Here is a 20,060-nt window from a genome sequence, read left to right as displayed (position 1 = left end):
ATATAAGCCTCTGTCCCCAGGTGTGAAGCGTGTATCCATCTCATTATGTCAGCTCTTAACTCTGCTGGATTTACTGCTTTGTCTCCTTTAAACAAAATCCTGTCTTGCATGTACAACTGATGATTCATGTGGTAGTAGTCGGTAAACTCCTGTGGCATTTGCTCCTTGCAATCTGGCCAAGCCTGGAGTATGACCTTGCATTTTTTTTAAACTGCATGTAGTACCCAGCGCTGTTTGGTGCTGTGTTAGAATGCCCGGAGCCTCTCATCTGAGATTTGAAAGTACTCTGATAGACTCTGTGTCCTGTTCCACAGTTATAGGTGTTGTAGTCTGGGAAGTATGTCCTGCTAGGCAGTGCTTAATTTGTGCCAGGGCTTTCCAGAGCTGAGTCCCGGCACCTCTAGGCTTGGCAGTTCATAGCCCCAGCACTTTTGGGCTTGCTACATCAGCTATGAATGTAAAAAAATTGCTTGAGCCCTGGCACCAAATTGCTTGAGCCCTGGTACCTCTTTCGTTACACTTAGCAGCAGTGCTTAATTTGTATCTGCCACTAGTCGTGACTTGCTTGGTCAGTATCTCATCCTCACATCCTTGCGCTAGAGTCTCAGTGACAATAATTTGTAGTCCCTCCAAGTCCCATGCCGTTTGCTCCAGATAGGAAATGAAGAATACTCTAGCCAGGTGAGAATGTAACTACTTAATCTGTAGTGTTTGGCTAGAACAAAATAGAAATTTAGCAAGGACATAGAGGTATCATAGCTACTCTTATAGAAAGTGCAATAGCTTCTTTAATGACTTCGGGTAGTCAGGTTGTCAGGATGCACTTCATTCTAAGCTAGTAACATAATACCAATTTAAATATTAGAAGATATATGCCAGATTGAAAAGTAAAAAAAATAGGAGCAATTTGTCTAGTTGTGCAGGGTTACCTGATTTTCATCAGACGTAATCATCTTATCTAATCAAGCTAGTTGCATTTGGGGATGCTTGTCATTTGCCGATGAATTAATAAAGTTTTATTGAAATCAGATGTTCTGTTTTGATGCATTCCATGTCAGTTCTGCTCTTGAAAAGTTGCCAGAAAAATTTACAACTTTATAGTGAATTGAAAGGTTTCAACAATGCAACTAGCAATAACACGTTTTTTGTTAAAAAAATAATTATAAATATCAATAACGTCAGAATGTCTGCATGTAGATTCATACATTTTTGATTTGCTGTGTACAGAGCATTAGGAGTGCCAGATCTCATAGAAAACACAGGGGTTTATAGTACAGATTTTGAATGTGGTCTATGTTTCTGCTTAAAAAAAAAAAAAGACAAAAGCAAGCTGTCTCACTTTAATCAGAAAACATTCTTTATGGTGGACATTTTTGAAAAGTGCCTTCAGTTGTTTCTACTAATTGTGCCTCTTTCAAAAGCCAGTATGCTGGGGGGTTTTCATTGTTTTTAAAACTTTGTGTATGGCAAGCACTGCAAAATACATTTCAGAAACCAGGTCCCAGTTAATTCAGAAATGGATTCCATCTGTGTTGACATTGGCTGCACATGTTTACCCGCTCCAGCTGTGTGAAGTAACCAGTGTTCTAAAGGGGTCGAATTCAGACAAGCACCATTTGTGTTTCATTTCCCTTCTTTTTTTTCCCCACTTTCTTTTCGAATAACATTTAGACTAAAAACAAGCATTTTTCAGATCTCTATTGGAATCTCTTATTTATTGCTGAATAAAAGATAGCTTAGAAGCCTTGTGTCTACGTTGCATCAAAATATGCATGACTCTCTAGACCAATATTTCCTAGATGAATTGGTTTAATAATAGGAAGTTCATACATATACATATGATCTCACACACACACTGGGAAAATAGTTTAAGGCTAGACTGGGACATGAAAGTCTGCCTGGGCAAGGGGAGGCATACATCCAAGAGCAGACCAGGGAGCAAACTGACCCTAAGAGTCACAATTCATTACTTAGTTTCGCCCCTTGCTCCAAAGGGAAGTAATCTGCAACTGATATAAACCATAAGGAGATTACTCCCCCCTCTTCCCTGGCTCAGCAGAACAAAGCTCTGTCCACTTGTGTGTGAGGGGGCAATACCAGCCCCACAGAGGCTGCTCTATACAGTGTGGTGTCCGGCAGTTTAGGTAGCTCATAGCTAGCACCCGTTTGCTCCCTTGTGCAAATGCATAGGGCAATGTTATGCAGAATCAATACAATTTAGACATAGCGTGAATTTGAGGACCTGAAGGGAGGGATGACACCCAGGTTACAGACCTCTGTGACAGGTGGGATGGTGGTGTTGTCCCTAGATTGGGAGAGGAGGTAGCAGGGAGGACTTGGGAGGGAGGGAAGAGATTAAGAGCTCTGTTTGAGCCACGTTGAGCGTGATTGGCGCTCGATATCTTTAAGGAGATGTCAGGGAGACAGGACAAGATATTTGTTTGGTCAAAAGGAGACAGGTCTGGAATAGAGAGGTAGGTCTGTGAGTTCTCAGCATCCACATGGTAGTTGAATTTGTGTTTGCAGATGAGATTATCCAGAGATAAGGTGTAGAGGGAGAAAAAGATGTAACATACCATACAATAAACCTATGGTATTGAAAGGAGGTATCAAAATTCCCTTCAGTGTGAAACTGTAGGATTAAGATTTTACAGCAAACATGAGTGAAATCTATAAAATATGGTTGTTTTCCTACTTGTCAAAGAAATATGACAGTAACCTGATATGGTATAAATCATACCGTACTAAAATTTACCTTGTTACTGTATCAGCCTATCAGCAACTAGTGTTTAAAACTCAAAACAGATTTGTATTTAGAAAGCCAGTATTTTAAAATTTGATCTGGTATGTGAAATATTTTTATCAGTAAGTGTCGATTTTCTGAACTATTATATTGTCACCTCTCAGAAAGCTCTGCATAAAGTTATTTGGATTAACTCATTCATTCAGAAATGTAATGTAACTGAAGAACTAACTGATCACTGAACTATGAACTACGTGATCCACCAAAGGTCTCTTCCAATCCAGTGAATTTGGTATTAAAATGGTCTGTGCGTTGTTAGTGGAGGGTATATTTATGTCCTTTTACAACATGAACATTTGTGTCTCTGTAGAACAGCACACTGTTAGCATCCTCCGCCCTGATCCTGTACAATTGTCTGCACAGAAGAATTCTTGAATGGAGATTCCATGCAAGGATAGAGTCCAGCTGCATGGATTCCATTGTAGGATCCCGGGTTTACAGTTCTTAAATAAAAAAAAAGGCTTCCTTTCAAGGTGTTAGACTGCAAAACGTTTTTGACCTCTTAATATTTACATAGTAAGAGTATTTTTTTAATGTAGTTTCCATCCTTCATCCTAGTTCTGCTTCTCTGATGATGCTAAGTAATACTTTAGTCTGCATGTTGTCCTGCTGGAATCACTTGTAGTATTTACAGAGTAAGGTACTACTCGACATGAGCAATGGGGACAGATTTGTGCCCTTTGTGGCTTCAGAACATATCACCAGGATATGGAAGATGGTGTGGCTAAATTCCTTCTGCTGCTTTGTTAATCTCAACCACTAACCTATTATTTTATTATAACTACCCATGGGGAGCTTGAAACTTGGACCTATTTTCTTTCCAAAAGCTGCTGCTCTCCACAACCTCTGTTGTATAAAGAAGCATGACTACTTTACCTTTCCTGAGCGTTGCTTTTATGTATAATTGACATTACAAAAAGTCACAAGAGAATTAGTTGGCATTGCTAACCTTGGTAATGTTTCCATAATTAGCAGTGAACATTAGCAGACATCTTAGGTGCATTTTATTGGTCAGTGATCTGTTGGGCTTTTGATCTCATTAATTTCTTTCTTCATTTAGCCACCAGATAATGGGCCTCCACCTCTACCAACATCGTCCCTACCTGAAGGCTACTATGAGGAGGCAGTGCCACTTAGTCCTGGAAAGGCTCCTGAATATATCACTTCCAGTGAGTAATATATATCCTGATGCCATCCTAAGCAATTGTCAGTTTTAATGACTTTCAGTGCTTTAAAACACGAAGACATAAACAAAAAAGAAAACTTCTCTCTCTTTACATCCTCTATATTTAAGAATTATATGAAGGGCTCACTATTGTCCGTACCTATAAGGATAGATTGTGGCTGGTTTATAACAGGGGGATCAGGTAGGCATGCTGGACCCAACAGCAGTTTCTGATGTGAGTGACCAATACCTCCAATGTTATCCTGAGACACTAGTTCAATATCAATTCGAGTGCTACCTCCTGATTAATCACCAAAACCGATTACCTCAGCACTCAGGTCTCCCATGATCATATCCAAATACTTACCCAGTCTAATCTAGCTTACATTGTCATATGATTGGATCCCAGTGATAGAATGATGGTATGCCTGCCATTGAACAGTTGTGCAGGTTTAGCGAGCTGGGCATTTAAGTACTAAAAGATGGAGGGTGTTTTCCTGTGGGTTGGAGGAGGTAAAAAGGTTTCTTTTGCTGCTCTTATTTGTCTGGCAGAGTTAATCCATCACTTCTGTATGAATACTTTTCTGCTGGATCATCATCATTCATGACCCTAAATTTGTTAGACCATTTTTATTGTTGTTTAAATCTAAATGAATGACTAAATAAAATCTGTTCTCCTAAACAATAAAACAAGAGAAACATTATAGCACTAACAAATGATCTGTGTGCCATTTGTACACTGTGGTTTAGGGAGAGTCCTTTGTTTTTCTTGGAGAATGATATGTATGCATTAGCTCTAAACATAAAAAAAACTAAACCAAAGAAAATCTGGCCCTTGTTAATAGGAATAACTTAACCTAGGCAATTCGAGCAAAAAAATAAGAGTTCCAAAAAATGTAAAATGAATATAGACACGCTCAGCCACAGCAGTGCTCAGGGACTTTCCACTCCCTGCTTCTCCCCCAGAAATAGTGCAGGGTGGTCCTGCTCACACCCTCTGACCCAGTGAACTGCCAGTTCATGGTTAGCTGCTAAATGCAAGGGCCCAGCTCAAGAAGAAAATATTAGCTGCATTTTAAAGTACTGTACAGTAGTTGTTTCAGTGGGGCTATAACCCAGAACATGCTAACCAAATTTCAGACTTATTTTTATTAACCTTCATTACTATCCAGACCTACAGGAACATTTAGGGGAGATGGACCATCCCCCCACCTCCCATAAAGTTATATGCATAACTAGCGTAACTCATAACCTATATTGCCTCAACTCTGCTGAATTCAATTACCTTTTGTATTTGTCATCCACTCTTTTAACCCTTCTAGAAGAATACAAGTACTGTCAACAACTTTGTTTATCTGTAGTAAAGTTAGTGGCTAAATTCACCATAGGCCTTCTTCAGTGCTTGTTACCCATCTACTCTAGCAAAATTCCCATTGAGCTCATTTGTGCTAGCTTGTCTTATGGCTTTGTGAATAATATGAACATAAGTGACTAAAATAAAACCACCAAACTCATTTTACTTGTAATAACTGCAGCCAGGATATGGCGCTGATTTTGAGGTGGATGTGATTGAGAAGACACAGATTCTAAGGGCCCAGACTACAAAAACAGCATCATGAAGAAGTGGAGGGAAAAAAAGAGAAAATGCTATCTCTAATGGATTAAATAAATGTTCAAACAGATATAACTCTCTATAGTATATGTTTCTTCATACAGTAGAACCTCAGAGTTACAAGGGGATGGAGGTTGTTCATAACTCTGAAATCTTTGTAAACTCTGAACAAAATGTTATGGTGGTTCTTTCAAAAGTTTACAACAGAATACTGACTTAATACAGCTTTGAAGCTACTATGCAGAAGAAAAATGCTGCTTTTAACCATTTTAATTTAAATGAAACAAGCACAGAAACAGTTTCTCTACCTTGTCAAATCTTTTTTTTAAACTTTTCGATTATTTTTTTAGTAGTTTATGTTTAGCACAGTACTGTACTGTATTTGGTTTTTTTCTTTTTTCTCTGCTGCTGCCTGATTGCCCACTTCCGGTTCCAAATGAGGTCTGTGGTTGACCGGTCATTTCGTAACTCTGGTGTTCATAACTCCTGAGGTTCTACTGTAATAAGAATATTTTTTTCTACTATAATTAACAGTAAAGAGGCTCACATCTTCCATGTTCCTATAAAAAGGTGAAAAATCCACAGGAGTATAGTTCATGAAAACAAAATGATGGTGATTTCCCTATCTGTGGTCTGTAAATAAATATTTATCTGCAGATAAGAACAAGTCGAAGTGTGCCTCAACTGATGATGACTCTCTTTTCCATCTCCATTTATTGAAAAATACTGCTCCAGAGTGACCTGGTTTAAATTAGCTTCAGGTTAATCCTTTGAATTACCTTATTGGGAATAATGTGAAAATGTATTAGGGTATTATTTTCCTTAACAATTTGTATTATTTTTGTACACAGAAAAGTATGTAATTCATACAACAGAAACTAGAATAACCATCAAGCTCTGCCAAAAAGTGTGTGTGTGTGTGTGTGTGTGTGTGTATATATATATATAAATAAAACTAGGCTTGGAAGGATTAGGTTTTTACTGGTAAATGTCGGTGAACGTTGATTTCACGTTCATACACAACCCTCCAAAATATTTCCATTGATAACAATCAAAATTTACAGCTAGTCAAGTAAGAAAAATGCTACTTGCGAACTTATTAAAGTTGGATTTAAGGATATTTAATTTGTATATTTTGACATGTTATGTTGACAATTTGTGTTTTGACAGTTATAAAGCATTATTTTTTTGAATCCCAGGGTCCACTATAATTAAATTAGTGTCTAACTCCCCTGTTGTCTGAACCTCCCATAATTTCCCACAACCATGAAAATTTAAAATCAATAAAAATTGAAAACATTGCTTTGAAATAAACATTGATATTATCTGTTGAAATTATATATTAAAAAAATTGAATTCTGCCTATACAGTACATATTAGAATGGACTGCCTCAAATGTATGCCATTGTCCTCTACTGCATAGAGCCTGGACTCAAAAGTTAGTGGGAGCTACTGGATGCTCTGCACTTTTGAAAGTCAGACCACTTAGTTTAGGAACCTAAATGAGGATTTAGGAGCCTAACTTTAAACACCTTTTAAAAATAATCTTGATCATTGTGTGTGTTCCGCTAGTATGAAATTTTGAGGTCTAGCGGAAGGTCAATTCCCTGTAGGTTATAGAGACATTAATCTCTGGTTAGTGAGTGTGGATAGGCTTGAACCCCTTCCCTTCACCCTGTGTTGCTGGGGAAAAGGAGCAATCTCTCTTTTCCTTGATACCCATCAACCTTAATGTATTCTGAGTGTTGAGTTGCCATTCTCGACTACCCTGTCCTCCCACAGTGTCCTGTCTTCTGCAGAGGTGGTGGGGTAAGGTCTCACTACTCCCCCTTCCCCTAACTTTTTAAAAAAATCTTTCCCATGAAGATCACCTCTGCTGTAGCTCATTGCCCTGGCAAGCAGTTGAACTCACAACTTGTTTGTCAGTTTCCCTGTTGTTGCCATCAGGTTTCTGAATTGCTGCAGTGGTACTGCGTCTTTCACATTCAGGTCACACTTGGAAGGTTCTCTTTGCAACAGCAAGGACTAGAAACTTTTTTTTTTAAGGAAAGCTTAAATCTGCAGGTTTATGGTAGAAGTCTATAAAATCATGAATGGCGTGGAGAAAGTGCATCAGAAAGTACAGAGGAGGTGTGGTGAGGAAGGACAAGGGTTTACAGTACTAAGATTATATAGTTACTCAGTATTGATAATTGCCCTTGTTTGTACCATGATGGCAACAGCAGTTGGGGTAGTAGGGAGCCAGGTGAATAAGTATTTTATGCAGGGATAAATGACCCAGCCTGTGCTTTAACTCCCAAAGGGAGAACTCTGTGCCAAAACAGATGTGCCAAAATAAGATGTCTAATAAAATATGACTTGGTCTATAATTCTATTTTGTTAATAATGTGTATATATATACATTCCAAATCAAGACTTTTTAAATTGTTGGATGCAGAGTGCATGATGGTGGTGTGTGTCTGTGTGTATGGATACTTGAAATGCAAAACTGAACCTTTAAATTTGGAGTCCCCACCGGCACCTCCATAATTGGGGTATTAATAACCTTGATGAAAGTATGTGAGTGTTGTGAAGAGAAGTGCAGTGGTTAAGCAAATGACCTTGCTGAAAAGCAGTGAAGGAAACAAGATATTTGCTTGGGGCTTGAGGTAAAAAGAAACCAATTCTTCATAATACAGTAAGGAGATGACTGATAACAGTGGTATTTGGTAGATGGAACATTCTTTCGTGGAATATGAGAAAGTTAAAACATCCCATAAAATGGAAATGATTTATTAAAATACAGCAAAGACAGATACAATATTGCCTTTTGCCTCCTCAGCGTCAGATACACTAAAAATGCAGATTGGAAAGGTATTATGCTAGGCTCTCATCTGATAAGAAGTAGTTGTTGTTCTGTTCACATAACACTCTACTTCTTCAAGGTGTGTCCGTAATACAGCAGAAGAGTCTTAAATGTGGCCTAATGAAAGCAATATTGGAAGTGTGTAGCTTCTATATGCTCTCTTATTTGGATCTGATCTTTAACAAAGAGCCTTGTCAGTTCATTTTGGAGATAGAAATGATCAAATTGATGCACGCCTGTGACAAAGTGGGAATGTTCTTGATGTGGTATTTGAATGCTGAGTGGGGAATATTGACCTAGGAAGGTTGCAGGGGAGTTTTGCTGGAGCTGCCTGCATTGGGGAAGGGAGCATACCTAATCATGTAACATGAGAACCCAGGAGGGGGGTTGGAGGCCAGGTAACACCTCTGCCCCGGAAACTGGACAAAGGACACAAAGGCTGGGGGAGGAGCCGGGAAAAGGCCAGAAAGGAGGGGGCTGAAGGGAGTGTTCAGGTTTGGAGCTGGCTGGAAGATGGAGAGTGGTGACCCGATGAGGCTTGGGCTTCCCGACGGGGCTGTGGCCTCCCTGGGGCCCCCAGATGGTCCTAACTAAAGGGGGAGGGGGCTGTTGTCGGTACCGGCAAGACCTGTTTTGGACTGTGTTCCTGTCGTCTAAATAAACCTTCTGTTCAACTGGCTGGCTGAGAGTCATGGTGAATCGCAGGAAGTCGGGGGTGCAGGGCCTGGTCTCCCCCATGGTCCGTGACAACACCATCAGGAATGGGGTCCCGTCTTCTCACTTTATTTAAATGCTATAATGGTTTTTTTGCCTTTTCTGCTCTCCACCACTGCTGGCCACCCCTCTGGGAGTTTTCAGATTCAGAGGGAGTCTGGTGGCAGAGAATAGAGCAGTCAGGAAGAATGGAGCTGCCTTTCAAGGAGGATTGTTGCCAGAGGGATGGGCCAGGGTTCTGGATATAACTCTAGGGCAAGGGGATAGGCAGGCCTCCCTGAAAATGCTGATTTAACTACTGAATTCTGCATTTTCATGTTTCGTAATTTCACCACTTTAACTCTTCTGTCTCTGCAGGTAACATGTGGGTGTTCTTTTGTATGTCTGAGTTTGATCAATAACCTCCTAGGCATTTTCTAATTTAGTAGTGTAAACTTTCATAGAGCTTCCTGAATAACCCCTCCAGAAGGGTGTTTTTGTTTAGGCTCTTTTGTCGTGGTTTTCAGGGAGGTAATTAGAAGAGATGGAGATCTCACATATTATTTTACATGATTATGAGAAAATGAACAGTCTTTAATATAAAACCATTTTCCAGTTTGCCAATTTAAATTAAATAATAGATACTCCCTAACCTTTCCCACCCTTCCCTTTTATTTCATTTATTATTTTTTTTAAACAATAAAAACCTTGTAGTGTTTCTTAACTTTGGATTCATTTGTAGCTCTTTGCCATTGCCTTGCATTGGCTTAGTGCTGAGCCCTATCATTCCACAGCTTAGGAAGGATTGTGCCTTCTGGAGCTTCTAGGCATACCAGCTGACAGAAAGGTCCTCATTTAGTAGGGGGCACAGATTTCTGTGATAAGGATAACAAAGTTTCGCAGTAGTAGAGAACTAACCCCTAGCTCTTAATAACAAAGGGGGTGATACGAAGCCCACTTAAATCAAAAAGAGTCTTGCCATTAGGCCCAAAGCATGTGGACTAAGGAACATAAGGAGAGAGTTTCTTCAGAATGCTTTCAACATTAGCAGAGGCACTGGTGCAATCAACAGCACCGTCTATGTTAACATTAATTGTCTCATGGTTTGTAACTTGTTGCTGTTATAATTTTATGACATTTTGTACAGACGTGTATTTTTCTACTGTATACGGTGTAAATTACTTGAACATACAGAAATACTTGATTCCTTGTGAGCTCTGTCATACTCCATGTTTATTTCTCTACATGCTATGTCCTGAATATTTACATTTATTCTTTCCATGCAGACATTGTCACCAAGAGTTTAGTATTGCATTAAGGAATGGGGAAAGATTATAATTGCTTCCTCTAGAAAAAAGGGGGAAAATGAAATTGCAAGTAGCACTTTCAAAATAAGCAGTGTCTAAATGCTAAGCATTAATTCCCAAGTTACAGTTTTAGCTAAAATTCCTGGGGTATAATTATGGCTCTATAGTTAAATCTAATGATGATGCACTTCTCATTTTTATAGCATCTCATACTCAATAAACTTAATGTATTGATATTACTGAGGATTGAAAAATATATTGTTTTTGGTTTGTCTTTAGAATAAAAGGTAGTACTTAAAATAGATCCCATTACAGTTGTTCAGTTTTATAGGTGTATTTCATGGTTGATGGTTTTAACTGGGCACTTTTATACTTTCCTTAAAGATTATGACTCAGATGCTATGAGCAGCTCTTACGAATCTTATGACGAAGAGGAGGAAGATGGAAAAGGAAAAAAAATGAGACATCAATGGCCTTCTGAGGAGGCTTCTATGGACCTCGTAAAGGATGCCAAAATCTGTGCCTTCCTCTTGAGAAAGAAGCGATTTGGACAATGGACCAAACTACTGTGTGTTATCAAAGAAAACAAACTACTGGTAATTATTATTTTATTTCCTTTGCTAGATTTTGTTTGTCATTTAAAGATGTGATTATTTTTAAAGGAAAATGGCTTATGCTAAATATATTGTAAATAGCAATCAAGTTTAGTATTGCTGTCAGAGAGCATCGTCATGAACAAGAACCCAAGACCAGGGGTCCCATATCGATCGATTGATTGCTTTTTTTAAAGCCACTTAGAACGTGGAACCTGTCAGAGTGAAACCTACACCCTAGAAAATTCTCTGATGCAGAGAACATAGCCTGAAGCCTATTTCTGTCTAATATATTTCATCCCTGAAACCTTGTAAATCCAACCCTTATGGAGGCAAAAATCCCACTAGATTCTGTGAGAGTTTTCCCTGTATAAGAGCTGTTGGATCAGACCCTTAGAGAGAAACAAGTCCCTTGGCAGCATATGTTATTGTAATGTATATACTTAAAACTAAACCTTCGCCATCTGTTCTGCTGTAATTACAGATGCAATATTCACATAACTCACAGCTGCATCATAGAAAGGAAAGATGGAAGTGATTTAAATGTCTCTGTGTGTTCATTCTCTAGAACTCTATTATGTTTCTTTCATATAGTGGTCATCAGTTGCAGGTCCATGACTCAGTAAACTTCCTGCTGCAAGACTTGTTTCTGTTTAGTGAAAAAAGGATTATCTTATGAGTAGGGCCGACCCTAGGGGGGTGCGTGGCCCGGGACATAGGCGCCGAGTTTCTATCTGCCAGGAGTACTCCCCCTGGCTCTGGTAGGCCCTGCCCCCACTCCACCACTTCCCCCAGTGCCCCACCTGCTCCCCTACCTCTTCCCTGCCCAGTTCCACTCCCTATCCTGAGTGTGCTGCATCCTCGCTCCTCCCTCCACAGCGCCTACAGATGAAACAGCTGATCGGCGGTAGGCACTGGGAGAGAGGGGGAGGCACTGATCGGCAGGGCCCGCCAGTGGGCGGGAGGCACTCCTCGCCCCCCCACCTCACCTTCCCGCCCACCTCCTCACCAAGCGCAGGGCCCAAGGCGGTTGCCCCAATTCACCATACCCTAGGGACGGCTCTGCTTATGAGAGGGTTTCATTTCTACACCCTAAATCACGTGTGGTCTGTTTACTCTCTTCCTGTGTGGTGCCAACAAAGTTGCAATTAGCAGATGAGCTTATGATGGCTGTATCCCAACTTAAAAATTTGGTAGCAGCTGGAAAGGGATATTCCACAAAGGGGGGACCCTCAATTTAGCAACTCATTTTGCCTCGTTGGTCCTCATGGCCCAGATCTGTCAATGTTCTGAGTATGCTGCAAAGTTCATCTTCTACTTTGGCTGAAGGGGGAATGGACAGATTTTGGGACATAGATGGTAAGAGAAGAGGTTGCTGTAAATATGGTGGGAAATTGTTATTAAATGGGCAGTTCAATTTATGTTTTAAGGATATTATTTTTGCATTGTATATATTTTAATTGTCAAAAAAAGTTTGACTCTGATTTCATTCACCCTTATATTGGTGTAAATCCATTGGATTCACTGTTGTTAGTCCAGATTTATGCCAACATACACAAGATCGGAATCAGACTTTTGGAATGAAGGATAGAAGCTTAAAATCAAAATAGAGAGAGAGAGAGGAAGAGAAATTAAAAAGGCACATTATATTTCTTCTACAATTAAGTTTATTTATTTAAAATCCTGGTGGTACTCTTTTTCCTTTAACCACATGTTCCTTTAACCACTTGTGTGGTCTAAGAAATTGTTATTTTTCCCCCCAGGGTTTTTTCTTCCAGTAATACTGTAATGAGGATTAAGATAATAAAAATCATAACAGGAGTTGAATGAGCAATTTAAACAAGATTAGTTTACTATTGGAAGAAAGACCTAGAAGACTTAACCTATGAGTTATGCAGAAAGTAATACAAATATATATGTGTTTAGGGATTAGTTATTCCCTATATTATAAATGCAGCATTCAAATGAGACCAAAATGTGATATTTTAGATCAGAACCAGACATTCAATATAAATAATTTGGCCAATAATTGCTTTCTATACAGCCTCATCTGGCGCTATTTGTTATGTAAATGTGTGTTTTTAGTAAACTTCTTATATATACTCTGAAAAATAAAATCTAGAAATATATATTAAGATGTGCCACAGAAATGCTTCTTAAACTGCTAAAAGGTGATGGTGGCTTTTCATGCTCAAATAACTTAAGCATGATTTTTTTTATAAAACAAATTTCCTCAAAAAATTATTTAGCACTCAGCTGAGACCAGGCCAAAGACATTTTAGTCTGAAAGGAAAACAATTAGAAAATTGTGAGCAGTTACAAAGATTGGTTTTTAAATGATTCCCTTCTCAGCCTTGATTGTAGTGTTTGTAATATCCTGTTAACAATTGCTATATGTTCCTGAATCTTAGCACATAAAGTGGGTAAGGCAAGACTTTAAAATAAGGGGTCTCAGATCCATGTATAAAAATGCATGTGCATTTGTTAGTCTACCTTTGTGTTCGGTTATCCTTACTGCATATGCAGATAGGTCTTTTTTAATATCCAAATAGCTATTGTACATGCTCATGAAAATGTAGATGGGGTAAAAAGGCCAATTTGCACATGTAGTTAAGGTAACTGGACATGGAAATACAGGCACACAACGCTATGATCGTGACTTGTTTTTGTTTTAAATCTATTAATTCTGTGTATGACATCTAAATAAAACTGAACTGCACTGAAAGATTGAAAGAACTGAAGGATGGAAGCTCAGAATGGGCACTAGATGAGGCATCAGATGAGTCACGCTGTGTGAAGCCTTTCACCTTTAGGTCACAGCTTCAAATCTGGGCCAGGTTCATCGATGACCCAGCATCTGAAGGGGGTTCACTAACGTTTGTCACAGTTGAGGGGGAGAAAAGTTCATATCAGTCTTAGCAGAGAGTAAACCAACATGGAGACTGAACTACCCCCCGACTCTCTTATCCAGTTCAGGGTTGAGGCTTATTGGTAGGTAAAAGAAGCCTGCGATGGTATTCCCCATGCTGTACCTATTCTATGATTAAACAGCCTCCAGTAATGTCAGTCTGGCAGCCATTTCACTGTAGGAAAGGGGGTGATAGAAATGGATGCCAAGTTAGCATTGATTAACTTCGGTATGTGGTAAGGGGATGAGTGAGAAAAGCTAAAGCAGTGAAGTAATGCTATACAATAAGGGCTTTCACCAAAAGTGCATGAAATTAAGTTTTAACCTAATAACATACTTCATTTTTATTTAGTGTTATAAAAGTTCCAAGGATCAGCAAGCTCAGATGGAACTGCTGTTGAATGACTGCAGTATCACATACATTCCCAAAGACAGTAAAAAGAAGAAGCATGAGCTGAAAATCACTCACCAAGGAACAGATGCACTGGTTCTAGCAGTACAGAGCAAAGAGCAGGCGGAACAGTGGTTGAAGGTACTGGATGGTTTCTGACCAGTTACATATCTAAAAACATTTCTGGTAATAAAACATTGCGTTCGTTACTCAGTATCAATTGATATTAAAAGGTGAGATATGAAAATGTGGCTGTTTTTTAAATTAATGTTTTAGGTAGTTGGGTGTATTTTTCTTGTTCAGAAGAATGGCCCCATATATCCAGCCCTTGAGCTCTTTCGCCTGCCACTGACAACATCCTTTCACTTTTAGCCTTGTATGATGACACTTCTTCCTGAATAGGAATGGCTGTGTTTACTGAATTCCTCTGGTCACGTGAAATATCAGGCAGCCACTTTCAAGTGTACAATTTTATGAGAAACCAGATTTTGAATCCGTGGAGAGCAAGTCATAAGATCTGCTTTGTGCCACTAAAGTCTCTGAAACAAATCAGTATTTATTAAAATGCCACATGATGCTAAATATTGAGACGGGAGAAGGACGTTTTCCCCGGTAACTTCAAATTACTGAAATTAGTTTTGGTATTGATTAAAAAAAATACAAGCAAAAGACAGTAGGTTTTAGGTTTGGGTTTTTTTGGTTTTTTTTAGAATTAATTAACAAGTAACTAGTGATTTGCTTTCAAACAGCCACCCCCTTCTCCCTGTTTAAAAAACTAACAAATCTGTTATGAAAATGTTTGCTTCTCTTCAAATGTAGAATTTCTCCCCAAAATGATAGTATAATATTTACTCCTGAAACTGCAACAACCCTGTTATCTTGTGATGAATCAAAGCCAGAAATGGTTGTTTTATGCTAATAAAAAGCCAATCCTCACCTTCTTTCAAATGAATACCATGCTTTGCATCATCATATATGCTCCCTCTTAAGCCTGTGCAGTGGGAACTCTTGCTTCAAAGGCAGTTGGCTCCACAGGGCCTAGCATTACCATTGGTGTTTCAAAAATAATAAATTGTAACCAAGGCAGAAAAGAGAGGGAAACAATACCAGTAAAGCGTGTGTTAGCTTTCTAGAACACACACAAAAAATGGGGGGAGTGGTTTCTGTAAATTGTGTGTAATGCAAAATAGATGATGATCTAGATTGGTTAAAGGTTTTATTGGTATTCCTTTGGCGTGACCTGCATAACTTACAAGAATTCATGGTTTTGCCATTCATGAGTGAAGCAGCTACTCCAAATTCATACCAGTAAATTTCTGTTCCACCCGGACATATTTACGTTCTTGGGCCCTTGATCCTGAGAGAGCTTATGTGCCTGAGTAACTATGCGTGTGAGTAATTGCACTGAGTTCATATGCCGAATCATATGGGTGCCATGTATGTTGTGGATGGGAATTGCAGAGATTAGTACACATTGTTCACTTATCTTCTTAACATCCTGGTTTATGGAAGAAATTCTTTGTGCCCATAAGTGAAAATGTTTTCTACCAAACCTAGCGCAGGGCTTGTAAAATCCCTCTTGACTGGGGCAAGTTGAAACTTGGAGTAGGCAGAGGGGGCTGTTGAGCAGAAAGACCCAGGTACTGCTTGCTGCTTTCTGATATAGCAAGGGAATAGTGTAGCCCTGAACCACTACACCTTTAAGAGAAGGGGAGGGGAGAGCTATGGAGCAGTTATAGGAGGGGAGAGGGAAGCTGGGGAGCCTATGAGTAGCAGGTGTGGTTGTGGAGGTAAATGGATAAGCTTATGTGAGAGTGGCTGTGAATATGGATAGGTATGAAGATGCATAGCTGCTATGCTTTGCACAGCTCCATGTGGCATTTTATGCAAATTAGTTCATGAGCTAATTTGCAAATATCCATAAACTTCAGTTTATGATATACATGTTCTCCCTAAACAGTGGTAGGGGTAGGCCCAGGAGTTGGCCAAAATCTTGTCAGTAGAAAGTGGGGGTGACTGAGGGCAGCTGGTGGCTATCTTAGGGGCAGCTGGGTGGGCGGCAGAGCTGAAAGCAGTATGGAGGTGCCTGGAGGGGTTTTTGATTGATGGGGCTGCTGGGACTGGCTGGTCGCTGGGGGAAGATGCAGGGGGGGAATTGGTGTTGGCTGATTGGTTGCTGGGGGTGATTGCTGCTGCTGGGGAATTTAGGGTGTGTCTTCTGATGGGTGTGGAGATGTTTGCTCGTGAGAAGCCTGGTGGAGCTGGATGTGGGCAGTTGTAGGGACAAAATAAGAGAGCTTGATGCCAGCTGGGCCTCTCACCTTGTGTTGCTGGTGCCAACGCTCCTTCCTTCAGCTGGGATCCAGCAGGGGGAACAGTGAGAGTGAAGCCTGCCTGCTCAGCAGGTGACATAGAGGTCAGAAGGCACAACTGCAACTCCTGCCTACAGAGCTATGGGTAGGTGTGACAGTGTTGCCAAATGAGTGTGTCCCATGAGATACAGAACACCTGTCAGCTCTGTAGATGGGTGCAGATGTCTGTGTGAAGAGGAGGGGGGAGAGGAAAAAAGTGGCGGAGGAATTAGAGAGCACGATGTAGCAAAAGAATGAGGAAGGTACATAAGCGGAGGAGGGAAATGGAAGGGGAGCAGATGACACTGCAGGAAAAAGATTAATCCTGAGCTATGATAGGAAAGAGAAAAAGAGGGATGAAAGCAGGAGGGGAAAGAATATATAACAAATCGAGAGACACAATAAGAAGTAGCACTTTAAAATGTATTAAAGAAAAAGATAATTGGCAATATGTTACTGTAAGTACATTACTCAGGCACAGCTGTAGTAGTACTGTCAATTGCAGGGAGCACGTGTTCTGTGCATGCAGAAGTGCAGGTATGTTTCAGTCTGTCTAGAAGGTTTAGTCCAGGTTTCAAGTCCTGTTCTAGCAGCGTGTCAGGTGTTGCAGTTTGTCCTGGAAATGCAGACTTCTGAGAAACAGGATTTTGCCATTTTTCACTCTGTTCTGTTCAGTGTCTAGAAATGTGGAAGTCCCCAGTGCAAGTACTGCAGTTTCAGATCCTAACCAGATTACTAGTATTTATGTTGGACTTTGCTGTTCTCAGATGTGAAGGTCAGTGAGGTAGTGTGGGAAACTTAAGCTATAGTGGCTTTTTTTAAAAACTTTTAATCCAGCAATTTAAGAGCATCTAGAAGTCTGAATACATAAGAATCCACCCAACATTCTCTATGCTTTGCTCTGATGTAACCATATATGGTACTTATTTTCTGAAGAATAAATTGTATGTTTCTAAACACGGTTTGATTAAACACGTAAGAATTTCCTGATGGCATGTGGGCTTCCTATGGAAAGAGAAGAAGTGAAGAGCAGTTTCAGAGGCATGACTGCATGATGACTTGCTGAATGGAAAGTTAATCTGTAATTCTCTATACCACCAGATTAGCCTTTGTTCTGCTCTTTAATATCTCAGGCAGAGGCCGCCCTACGCAAAATTTCAGTGTGCCACCTTCCTCCTATTTGCTTAGAAGTTTGTGGCAGGGATCCACCCCCCAGGAGCCATGGACCTGCTCCCTATCTTCCCCCCACAAGTCTTCCCTGATGTCCTTCACCCCCTGGGCCAGTGACCCACTCCCCATCTGCCTCCTGTAACCCTTCCCCAGCCTCCTCCATCCCTCCCAGGGCCAGGGACTCCTGACCCACACTTCAGTTCTTTTCCAAGAGCCACACAGCTCAACCCAGGCCCCCCTGCACTTCTCACCCCCCAAGCCTGCACCCCTGCCTGGTCCCCAGCAAGCCCCAAGCCACTCATACCATTCTAGATGAGCTCTTCACAGTCAGGCTTGTAGTACAGGGCCATCGCAGTGTGAGTCCAGATTAGCAGCCAGGGCAGGTGCTGAGAGCTGCCCAGGCACCAGGGTCTGCAGAGGTTGGGCACTGAGCAGCAGATGTGGGCTGGGTGCTGACGTGGAGCCAGGCAGGTCACTGCTTTGGGCAGTGCTGCCAGGAGTAGTTCAGAGCCACTCAGTGCCTGAGTTGCATCTGCAGCCACAATCGTACCTGCACTAGGGGTGGGGAGCGGCTAGGGATGAGAGCATTTCCTCAGCAGCCCGACTGGGGTCCGCTTCCTGCCCCTAGGAGCCCCAACTGGCAGCCCCGCCAGCCTCATCACCTGCCACCACTCCTGGAAGGAACCAGGGGAGGTCCTGAACTCTGCCATCCTAGCAACTGCCTAACTTGCCTGTGTCTAGAGCAGACTCTGATCTCAGGATTTGATATTTGGATTTTCATAGAAAGTAACAATGATCTCTTATAGGCTATTTATAACACCAGTACTTTTAAAAAGTAGCACTGAATAAGTGTCCTGTTAATTCATTTAACATTTCATAAACACTGATTGGAATCTGTCCCGCATGCGCATATGGCAGCTGATTAGAATGAAATGGCATTGTCTGTCACATTCTTTTTCAAAGGAATTTCATTGTAATTAGATCATATTAAATGCACTGTTATTTCCTGTGTTGTTCTAAACTTGGATTTTGCAATGCTGAATGCATTGGCGCTTATCAGGCTTTCTTTCATAAAACATGTCTAATGTATTTATTTATACACAAAACAGTCTTCACAGACACAGGCAGAGATAGTTATTTCCACATACAAGGCACATTCCTGCTACTAAAAAAAAAAAAAAAGGCTTTGCAAAATTGTATCTGTGCTGAGAGTGAAAGACTAGGCAATCTGCAGAACGTTTGGAGACAGATTGACAGTAGTTTATTCAGTTCCATCACACTACAAAGCTTTTCATTAATAAAGCTATTTCAAGTACATGGCAAGGCTACTGTCCTCTCAACTTCCAAGATTACAACTTTGCTATAACATACTCCATACTATACAAATTGCCTGCTCCAGAACAATCCTAAAGCAGTTTATGCTGTGTTGGCAGCAGCTCAGTTTTAGTCAATTAGAAATACTACTTTTCAATGGAATACAATGGTCGGATGCCTCAGATTTCAAGTTGCACTATTTTGCAGCTAATGTTCTTTTTACTGTTTACCCCATAACTCCCTGTCAGCTCCTGCAATGTGTGTGGATGTGTGCAGGAAAGGACAATACTGGGAATGAGTTCACTGTGTTGTGTTGGGAGGAGTGGCTGGGGGGGGGAATGTCCTCCTTCTACAAATAGATGGGGGAGCATTTTTAGTGCTGAAGAGCCACTATTGATTCTTCCTGGCTGTCGAAAGTGTTGGAGTTCTTGACCAAACACAGCTCTTTCCAGACTGTACCAGATTCTTTTTCCAGTGAAACAGATCATTGACTTCAACGGGCAGATGATGGGGCCCTCAATTTCCCTCTGTCTTTCAATCAGCTGGGAGGCACTCCCTCCCATGATCTCTGTCCCCAGCATGTGATTTCTAGATTTGATTGTCAGACAGGGCAGAGTCATAGACTCTGCCACTGGGAAGTGCCACAGTTTCAGGGTACCTGCACCTGTATTCTCCATTTGTGGTCCCCCAGGGGCACCCACCTAAAGTTTCAAGCTCACAACCATTACCTCTCTTGGGCAGACACCGGCATCCCTCTCCCTCCTCACCAGGGGTTTTAAGGCTGCACAGCCCCCTACCATACACTGTGACATCCCCCGCAAGCCAGTCTGCGTAACGGCCGGCACTTATGCATTGGTTACTTTCCAAGGGCTATGACCGGTATATTGAGCAGTTTCAGGTGACCACAC

At 40.8% G+C, this 20,060-nt stretch overlaps 1 protein-coding gene across 2 annotated transcripts in view; it reads left to right on the top strand.

The window, feature by feature from the left end:
• The window catches only part of AFAP1 (actin filament associated protein 1), a 174,783-nt gene that overhangs the window by 99,659 nt on the left and 55,064 nt on the right, over nt 1-20,060 (top strand). For both annotated transcript variants that reach the window (XM_026648063.2, XM_026648062.2), the window contains 3 exons: nt 3,864-3,972; nt 10,810-11,021; nt 14,279-14,458. In XM_026648063.2, coding sequence (XP_026503848.1) covers nt 3,864-3,972; nt 10,810-11,021; nt 14,279-14,458 — 501 coding nt within the window. The remainder of the gene's footprint in view (nt 1-3,863; nt 3,973-10,809; nt 11,022-14,278; nt 14,459-20,060) is intronic.

Source organism: Terrapene carolina, unplaced genomic scaffold (assembly GCF_002925995.2).
Source record: "Terrapene carolina triunguis isolate 2854851 unplaced genomic scaffold, T_m_triunguis-2.0 Scaffold66, whole genome shotgun sequence".
NCBI lineage: Eukaryota > Metazoa > Chordata > Testudines > Emydidae > Terrapene > Terrapene triunguis.
This window is presented reverse-complemented; position numbering and strand designations above follow the sequence as displayed.